The 10,430-nt window shown below is 49.3% G+C and overlaps 1 protein-coding gene across 1 annotated transcript in view; it reads right to left on the minus strand.

Annotated features, from left to right (window-relative positions):
- The window catches only part of TRAF4 (TNF receptor associated factor 4), a 20,836-nt gene extending 15,263 nt beyond the window's left edge, over positions 1 to 5,573 (minus strand). Inside the window, exon 1 of the mRNA XM_070735488.1 lies at positions 5,365 to 5,573. Coding sequence (XP_070591589.1) covers positions 5,365 to 5,507 — 143 coding nt within the window. The 5' untranslated portion in view covers positions 5,508 to 5,573. The remainder of the gene's footprint in view (positions 1 to 5,364) is intronic.
- Positions 5,574 to 10,430: the final 4,857 nt, after the last annotated feature.

The raw sequence follows: 10,430 nt of genomic DNA on the forward strand, positions 1-10,430 counted from the left end.
GAAGGAAAGAAAGAAATAGAAGGAAGGAAAGAAAGAAAAAAGAAAGAAAGAAGGAAGGAAAAAATAGAAGGAAGGAAGAAAAGAATGAAAGAAGGAAGGAAGAAATAGAAGGAAGGAAGGAAGAGGGAGGAAGGAAAAAAGAAGGAAGGAAAGAAAGAAAGAAAGAAAGAAAAGAAAGGAAGATACAAACATTAGACTGGAATGTAACTTCTCTCCCCCCTGAAACTCTCTCCTCCTCCCTCCCTCTCCTGCCCCACAGGCCCCTCCCTGCCAGGCCACCAAACCACCTGCCTTTCACAGGAAGTGGAGCAAAGCAGGCACCGTCCAAAGGTCCCTCTCGCCCTGGGTGCAAACAGAGACTCGCCCTCCCTCCCTCCCTCCCTCCCCCACCAACAACCTCCGCCTTGCAGCTCCTAGCAACCCCCCCAATTCCCTCCTGCACCCCCTACGCAGAGCCCTCCACCTGCAGAGGGGAGTCTCCTTAGCCAGGGAGGGGGGCACTTATGCCACCTGCCAGGAAGTCGGGGAGGGGGTGGGGTAGCACCAGGGAGGCCCCAAGGTGGCGGGGGGGGATTATAGCAAGACTGGTTGCGGCCTGCAAGGAAAGAGGTGCGGGGGGGGGAGGGCTTGGCATCTGGCCAGGTGAAGGCGGAAGACGGGGGTGGGGAGGCCCACCTGTTCAGCAGGTGCCAGTCAATGCCGTTGGCCCTCTGGCTCCATCCCAGGCTGCCAGCCTCCGTCCATCTGCCAACTGGGATGGTGTGCGATGCCCAAGGGGTTGCCAGCTGACTCCCAGGTGGTGGGCAGGGGCAAAGCAGCCCCCTCCCCTCCCTCCTGCGGGCCCCACGGCTCACCTTCAGGGTAGAAGGGCTCAGATTTTTAGGGGGGCAAATATGCTGATTTATTGATTGACCTATTAGATTTGTATGCCGCTCCTCTCCGAAGACTCAGGGCGGCTCACAACACAATGCACAATGTACAAATCCAATGTATTAGAAAACAGATTAAAACCCTTATCATAAAAAAATCTGTAAAAGGAAGCGGTATATAAGTCTAAATGCTAAAGCTCTTGCTACACACCCACTGACCCTGGCCTTCCTCAGGCCCTCTTTTTCTAGCAGTCCAAGCTCTCTGCCATGCAGGTAGTCCTCAACACACAACAGCTCGCTCAGTGACCATTTCAAGTTTCAACAGCACTGGAAAAAAGTGACCTGTTTGGATTCTTGGCAACTGACTCACATTTGTATAGGTCGGTGGCAGCGTCTCTTCTGCAACCTCGTGGCCGGCCAATAGAGAAGCCAGATTCACTTAACACCAACCACGTTACTAACAACAACTGCAGTGATTGACTTCACAACAAGCAGAATGCTTGGCTGCATAGCTAGAGGTATCACAAGCAGGAAGAGGGAGGTTGTGATCCCACTGTATAGAGCGCTGGTGAGACCACATTTGGAATAATACTGTGTCCAGTTCTGGACACCTCACCTACAAAGATATGGATCAAATTGAACGGGTACAAAGAGGGGCTACAAAAATGGTGGAAGGTCTTAAGCATAAAACGTATCAGGAAAGACTTCATGGACTCAATCTGTAGAGTCTGGAGGACAGAAGGAAAAGGGGGGACATGATCGAAACATTTAAATATATTAAAGGGTTAAATAAGGTCCAGGAGGGAAGTGTTTTTAAAAGGAAAGTGAACACAAGAACAAGGGGACACAACCTGAAGTTAGTTGGGGGAAAGATCAAAAGCAACATGAGGAAATATTATTTGACCGAAAGAGTCGTAGATCCTTGGAACAAACTTCCAGCAGACATGGTTGGTAACTGAATTTAAACATGCCTGGGATAAACATAGATCCATTGTAAGATAAAATACAGGAAATAGTATAAGGGCAGACTAGATGGACCAGGAGGTCTTTTTCTGCCCTCAATCTTCTAGGTTTCTATGAATGAGAAAGGAAGAGAGGGAGGAAGGAAAAAAGGAAGGAAGGAAAGAAAGAGAAAGAAGGAAGGAAGAAAGGAAGAAGGGAGGGAAAGAAGGAAGGAAGAATCCACAGGAACTGAATTGAAACCTGCCTGGGATAAACATAGATCCATCCTAAGATAAAAGACAGGAGACAGTCTCAGGGCAGACCAGATGGACTTTTTCTGCCGTCAGTCTTCTATGTTACTATGTTGGTGGCAGCGTCCCTTCTGCAACTTCCTGGCCGGCCAATAGGAAGCAAGATTCACTTAGCCAACAACCACAGGACTAACTTAACTGCAGTGATTTACTTCCCAACTGGCTGCAAGAAAGAACATAAAAAAGGTCCAAAACTCACTTAGCAACAGACATTTCTTGATCAGCTGAGGTTGCAAGTTAAGGACATGGGGACTGGGGGGGGTCCTGACTGGGGAATTGGGACTTCTGGGGGGTTTCCCCCTTTCTGGGTGGTGTGGAGCCCACTGGAAACGGGAGGGTTAAAAGAGCAGAGGGGCTGCCAGCAATTAATCCCCCGAGCGCCTCGGCCAGAGAATGTGCTGAGCCAGCAACAACAGCAGCATGGGGGGGGGGGCAGGGGGGCCTATAGAAAGAGGAATCCCACCCCTCCCTCACTTCTGGGATCTGGGCAGAGCAGAGGGGAGGGGGCTGCAAACAACAACCCAACCCAAAACGAAGCACTGGTGAAGATTTGCAGGGAAGGAAGCCCTAAGAAAGCTGGGCCTGGAAAAACAGCCCCCTCCCCTAAATCCCCCCAGGCACATTCCAAGAGTCAAAGGCTCCTCTTCTTCCAGGGCTCAGCCCCCAACCAAGAAGGGCCTCAAAGCTGCTCCCCCCCCCAGCCCGGGGAAAAAAACCCTGCCTGGTTTCTGAGGTTTGCAAACAGCCATTGTAAGAAGAAGCCCCCCTCCCCTAATTCCTTCCGGGGTGGTCTTTGTCTTGTGCAGGGAGACCCTGAGGCCAGCAGGGGCTGGAGGAGACCCTCTTCATCCCACCCACAATGGAGACATCCCCCCCTCCTCCAGGCCAGGAAAAACAGCAGCCCCTCCCTGCCCATCCAAACCCAGAAAGGCAACATTTTCAAATGAGAGGGGCAGGGAAATATTTGGGGGTGAGCCCCCCTCCAATGCCTGCAACTGGCCTTAAAACCCAATGGTTGCAGTTGGGAAGGGTCTTCTCCATTGTGTCCCCCCCATCCCAACAAGACCAAAGCTACTTGGGCCCGTCCAGATACCTGCAAGAGGGGAGGAGTTGTGTCTCCTGCATAAACGTATACACAACAACAATTAAAGGACTGGATTTTGCACTGCAAAGCCTATTGTGGTGTTCTTTAGAGCAGGGTTTCCCAACCTTGGCAACTTGAAGATATCTGGACTTCAACTTCCAGAATTCCACAGCTGGCTGGGGATTTCTGGGAGTTGAAGTCCAAATATCTTCAGGTTGGGAAACCCTGCTTTAGAGCAAAACAACATTCTGGGGCAGAATCAGTCTGGAAGAATTTGCTATCTCGTAAACACAGGGGGCTCCTGAGCTGGAAACAAGCCCAGACCCCACCCCAAGCACCACCAAGAAAGCCAAGCATGCTTTCACGTGGACCCCCCAGACCCTTGCTGGAGTTGGCATCCCTGCCGCTGCCCCCCCCTCAATTGTTTCCTCCGGCTATCCGAGAGCCGGGGGGGGGGTCTGGCTGGCTGATGTAGCGTCCTGTAGCATCCCTAGATTTGGCCAGAACTGGACAGTCACTTATTTGGGATGGCATAATTTATTTATTTTTATTTACTTATTTTGTCCAATACACAATCATACACCATGAAGGTAATAGAGGACACCTTCGAGGAAATAGAATTAGAGAAAGAATAGAAGAGAGAGTATAGGATAAAATAAATCAATGAGAGAATAGAAGAGAAGATATAGGGGATACAGGAGAGACAATAGGACAGGGGTCGGAAGGCACTCTAGTGCATTTATGCACACCCCTTATTGACCTCTTAGGAATCTGGAGAGGTCAACCGTGGACAGTGTAAGGGTTAAATGTTGGGGATTAGGGGGATGATACTACGGACAAAGGTGTACACAAACCACAAAACTTTTAAGACTTGCAGACTACAAGAATTCTGGGAATCGAAGTCCACAGAGTCTTAAAAAGTTGCCAAGTTGGACACTAAGAGTTTAATTTAACTTAATTCATTGGATTTCTATGTGGCCCAATCCCGTAGGACTCGGGGCGGCTTATAGCAATGTAATACACAATACAATACAATAATAAAAGAAGTCAAGATTAATACGAAAACTTTCCAATAATAAAAACAATAGAATCCTGCTCCCGCGGCAATCCAATCAACCAAGCATACACACCTCTCTAAAAGGCACTATTGGGCCGTGACACAGGGTTGTAGTCTAGCGTCCTGCTAGAGCAAGGGGCCCGACTAGAAGACCCCCAAGGTCCCTTCCAACTCTGCTTATTCTCTTATAAAGACCCCCAAAGGATCCCTGGAAGGAAACCTCACCAATCCCGGGGGTCTTTTTCGGACTTCCCAATCCAAGTCACGCAGTCTTGCGGAACTCCTGGTGGTCTCCCATCCCCGAAGCAGCCAGGTAAACACGGCCCCCTCCTCCCTGGCCCGAAACCAGCGAAGCTCGGGGGAGTTTGTGCGCAACCCCGGCCACTTTCGGGGTTAAATTCCTCTCCCCGCCCTCTCCGCACCTCCGAAGGGACAAGGGCAGCGTCGCTGGGCTGGCCAATTCTGGGCGGGGGGCGAATTCCTCCCGGGGTGGGGGAGGTGTGGATGTGTGCGTGCGCCCGGGAGGCGTCCGAACTTTGCCCGGCGGAGCTCTGCAAACACGGGGCAGGGAGGGAGGGAGGCCGTTGCCCGGCCAGCGAGCACCAAACAGGGCAGGGCTCCATGGGAGGGGAGGGGGCGCCCCGCGTGGGACCCCCCGGTGGGCTCCGTCCGGTCGGGCAAAAAGGGGGCAGGGGTCTCTCGGCTGGGGCGGCGCTGGGGGCGCTCTGCACACGCTCAGGGGCCCCGAGGCTGCCTGAAAGGGAAGGGGAGGGGGCGCCTCGCGTGGGACCCCCGAAGGGCTCCGGGCAAAGCGGGGACGCTGCCTCCCACGGCCAGTTCGGGCAGGGGTCTCTTCTCCGGGGGCGCTCTGCACACGCCCAGGGGGGCCGCGGCTTTGGGTCCGTGCAAGGGAAGGGGAAGGGGCGCCCCTCGTGGGACCCCCGAAGGGCTCCGTCCGGTCGGGCAAAGAGAGGACGCTGCCCACCCCCGCCAGTCCGGGCAGGGGTCTCCGGGCCGGGGCGGAGCTCTGCACACGCTCAGGGGTCCTGGCGGCTTCGGGCGCGTGCAATGGGGGGTCTGGGGAGGGGGTGTTGGTCCCACCTGAGGAACTCCTGGAGACAGGTGTCGCAGAAGCGGTGGCCGCAGGTGGAGACGCGCACGGGCTCCCGCATGGCCTTGGCGCACAGCGGGCACAGCAGCCGCCGCTTCGGCTTCTCCAGGAACTTGTAGTCGAAGCCCGGCATGGCTCCTCCGGACGCCCCTCCGGCCACCCGGCCCGGCACCCCCGACCGCCCGCGCTCGCCCCGCGCCGCCCCGCGCCGCGCTCGCCTCTATTGTGTGGAGCCGCGGCTGGGGCTGATGGGAGGAGGGATGGGGAAGGGGCGAGGCCAGGTAGGGACACGCCCCCCCCGAACACGCCCCCGCCCCCCGCCTCCCCTCCCTGCCAGCTGGGCAGGCGCGCCTTCTGCCGGGGATGCCCGTCGCCGCCAACCTGGGAAGCCCAGCTTCCAAAGGAGTGGGAGGAGTGCTTGGGGTCAGAACCCAAGAGAGACCCCCACTTTCCGCCTCCGCTGCCCTCCAGGCTGGTGGGGAACCCAGAGGTGGGGGTGGGGGACTGGGGGGGGGGGAATAACCCGCCCTCCCCCAAGGAAAAAAAGGGGCACCAAAGGGAACCTCCGAGTCATTGGAGAGGGGTGGCATACAAATCTAATAAATTATTATTATTATTATTATTATTATTATTATTATTATTATTATTATCATCATCATCATCATCATCATCATCATCATCATCATTTGTCCTTCCAGGCACTAAATTAAGGGAGGGGCTTCTAAATAAATCATTATATCTTTGTATACTATCTATATGAACTTGACTGACTGACTAAGGAAGTGAGTTAACAATTCCCTCTACACTGTCCAACTATTTCCTAAGTCTGCGCTACTATTACTACGAGTTTCTTCCCATCCTTCCTATCACTCATCTCCTCCCACTAAAGACCGTATGACTGTCACTTGTTGCTTGTATCCTTAAGATTTTTTATTAATATGGATTGTTTCCTGATTGCTTATTTGATGGGATACCAAAATTTTTACTACCTGTTTTTTACTACTCGTGCAGTCTACCGGTCCTCAATGGAAGGCAGGTCGGCAGCCTCTGCCCATTTGCTTGACCGAGTCCAGCCTTTCTAGGAAGGAAGGCACAGGGCCAAGGGCTGCAGGGAGTTTGACCCTTGCCCCTGCCCACCCACCCCTCCCTTGTGCCAATCCAGCCCCCTCCCCTTTGCCAAAGTAAACAAAGACCTCGGCCTGCTTGTGTTGGGAGTCCTTGAACAATCTCAATTTTGGAGAAATATCAACAAGGCCTCTTGAACAGCAGCTGCTTATTTTCAACTTGGAGAGGACTTTTATGCTGGTGGGGGGATTCTGGGAATTGAAGTCCACGAGGTATAAAATGGCCAAGAATCAGAAACTCCGCTTTGGAGTTGGGGGGGTTCGTGTTTTTTAATAGGAAGCGTTGTAGAGGGAGTCCTTGTCTTATGGCCATGAAAATAGTGACTTGTGAGTGTTTTTCTTTTTAATTTATAATTAAATGCATTGGCTGCTGATTACTTTCCGGACCCAATTCAAAGTGTTGGTGATGACCTCCAAAGCCCTACATGGCATCGGACCAGAATACCTATGAGACCGCCTTCTGCCACACAAATCCCAGTGACCAATAAGGTCCCACAGAGTTGGCCTTCTCCGGGTCCCGTTGACGAAACAATGTAATCTGGCGGGACCAGGGGAAGAGCCTTCTCTGTGGCAGCCCCGGCCCTCTGGAATCAACTCTCCCCCGGAGATTAGAACTGCCCTCACCCTCCTCGCCTTCCGCAAGAGCCTCAAGACCTATCTATGTCGCCAGGCATGGGGTAACTAGTGTATCCCCCCCTCTGACCATTGAAAGTTATGTGTGGTTATGATTGTGTAGTACTGATTGTTTTTAAGGTAATGGGTTTTAGTTACAGTTTTTAATTATTAGATTTGTATCTATATCTGTATTGTTTCATTGTTGTTGTGAGCTGCCCCGAGTCTTCGGAGACGGGCGGCATACAAGTCTAATTTTTTATTACTATTATTATTATTATTATTATTATTATTATTATTATTATTATATAACCTTTATTGAGAATAAATGGGGAAGGGAGGTGGCCTGCTAAGGTGGAAGGGTGACCTGTGCTCGCCCCCCGTGGCTCTGAGTGCTAGCGGAGTCCAGCGCAATTCCGCTATGGCCCCTGGGCAGGGGGTGAAATCCCGCGCGGGCATGCAGGACCCCCACCCTAAATTTAAAAGGGAAGGAACTGATGGGTGGTTCTGGCTGAAGTGGGACTTATGGCAGAGCTGGGTCTATTTGTGAGTGACTTCCTGGAGACTCGGACCCTTCCTCTTCAATGGACGGGTCAGCTCTGGTCTGGGGGGTCTCCATGAATCCAGACCCTCCCCAAATAGCAGGGGAGAGGATTCCTCCTGGGGTGGGGGACCGTGGCAGGGAAACCCTGACCCAATACAGGTTCTCTGATTCAGGCATATTCCTGTTCATGTTCATTAATTTATTTATTTATGGTTTTTAAAAAAAAGATTTTATTGAGAATATTAAAAAACACAGATTGACACATACAAAAACAAAATCAATACATTTCAAAAAACACACACAAACCCCCCCAAGAAACACTAACAAAAGAAGAAAGAAAGAAAAAACAGAAAGAGAGGCACCAACATGTGTATGTACATTTATAACTATGGCATCTTATAACACATGTTGGAATCTCCACATGTTAACAAAGAGAGAAACATCCCATTTCTCTCATGACTTCTGTACATTCATTGATAACACTGCTCAATATAAAAAAAATCATCAGCACAGGTAACAATGTCTGTTTTATGGAGTTTGATGTGCTGATGCCAAAACTATGCTTCGTTTTGCTCTGTCACGTAACGTATTGGATATAGAAGCATTTTTGTTATTACGTTATTTCTGATATGTAGATTACTGTTTTCTTAATGTAGCCAGTATATTCCTTGTACCTTATAATAATTATGCTGCTCCGTGGAAACTATTCCTGCTACAAAAAAACTATAGACATTTTTGAAATCAGAACAAAAGAATGGTTCAGAAATGTACAAAAAATTACAAAAAATATTCTTTTGTAGACCTGTGTAATCCTTTGTAATCATACAAAGTTATACATATCATTTTCTTATGGCACATCAAAACTGTAACAAATCTCATTTATGTTATTGTTATTAATAACAGCAATATAACCCACCTTTGCCGCCAGGCATAGGGGAATTGAAATATCTCCCCCGGGCCTATACAATTTATATATGATAGGTTTGTATATATGTCTAATTAATAATGGGGTTTTTAAAATGTTTTTAAATTATTAGATTTGTTATGAATTATTCTATTGCTGTTGTGAGCCGCCCTGAGTCTACGGAGAGGGGCGGCATACAAATCTAATAAATAAAATAAAATAAAATAAATAAATAAATAGCATTTCCCAAAACAACAGTATCAGTTATCAGTTTCTAGTTATTTATTAAATGAAATCTGTATACCGCCCACTCCCGAGGGATTCAGGGTGGACGGTTCTGGTCAGGGGAAAATTTCTGAGTCTTTCTGGGTGGGTGGGGGGCACAAAACCATTTTCGGCCCCACGGACACCGAAGGGCCCCCAACCCAGCTGGGGAAATAGGGCCGGGCGGCGGTGTGCGTGTGTGCTCTTTGGTGGAAGCTGCCTTCTCTCCAACTGACTTTCATTAAAATCTTTTATTTGTTTTTTCCTCCAAATCAGCTTGGACAAAGAGGTTGGCCTCTAGGTCATCTTCTGCCCTGTCCATTCCGGGTGGGCGTAGGAGCGACCCAGCCAAGGATGTTGCCTTGATGGCACCCGAAGGGCACAAGGGTTGCGCTACGAGATCCTACACACAACTTCCCTCTCGGACGGCTTATTCCCCTCCCTCCCGCTGCAGAATCCAAATTTGGCGTCTTCGGCTCTGCTCTGGGGAATCTGCCTATTATTATTATTATTATTATTATTATTATTATTATTATTATACAATACAATACAGCAAACGAGATCACTATGCTGGATTTTGTATAATTATTATTATTGTTGTTGTTGTTGTTATTGTTATATTTTATTCACAAAAAACAGTAATGGACAGCAAACAAGATTGATATGCTGGGTTTTGTATCATAATATCACAAGTCAAACACTTCCCAAGTGTCCAGGACTGTGTGAGGTATTATTGTTGTTGTTGTTGTAGAAGACCATGTGAAGGGTTAATACCACTTTATGAGGCCTTGGTAGGGCCACACTGGAATCCTGCATTCAGTCTTGGTCGCCACAATGCAAAAAGGATGTGGAGACTCTAGAAAGCGTGCAGAGAAGAGCCACAAAGAGGATGAGGGGACTGGAGGCTAAAACATATGAAGAACAGTTGCAGGAACTGGGTTTACGTCTAGTTTGATGAAAAGAAGGACCAGGGGAGACAGGAGAGCAGTCTTCCAGTATCTCAGGGGTCACCACAAAGAAGAGTTGGGGGTCAAGCTATTCTCCAAAGCACCTGAGTGCAGAACAAGAAGCAACGGGTGGAAACTAAACAAAGATAGAAGCAACTCAGAACTAAGGAGAAATTTCCTGACAGTTAGAACAGTTAATCTGTGGAACAGCCTGCCTCCAGAAGTTGTGAATGCTCCAACACTGGAAGATGTTGGAGAACCATCTGTCTGAAGTGGTGTAGGGTTTCCTGCCCAAACAGGGGGTTGGACTAGAAGACCTCCAAGGTCCCTTCCAACTCTGTTGCTGTTGTTGTTGCTGCTGTTGCTATGATGATGATGATGATGATGATGAAACAACAGTTGGAAACTCACCAAAGAGAGAAGCAACCTGGAATTAAGGAGGAGAACGATCAGTGGAACAGCATGCCACCAGAAATTGCAGGCACTCCATCACTGGAGGTTTTTAAGACAAGACTGGACAGCCGCTTATTTAAAATAGTCAAGGTTTATTTTATTTATTTATTTATTTATTTATTTATTTATTTATTTATTTATTTATTTATTTATTTGTTTGTTTGTATGCTGCCCCTCTCTGTAGACTCTCCTGCTTGAGCAGGGGGCT

This window comes from Erythrolamprus reginae, chromosome 1 (genome assembly GCF_031021105.1).
Source record: "Erythrolamprus reginae isolate rEryReg1 chromosome 1, rEryReg1.hap1, whole genome shotgun sequence".
NCBI lineage: Eukaryota > Metazoa > Chordata > Lepidosauria > Squamata > Dipsadidae > Erythrolamprus > Erythrolamprus reginae.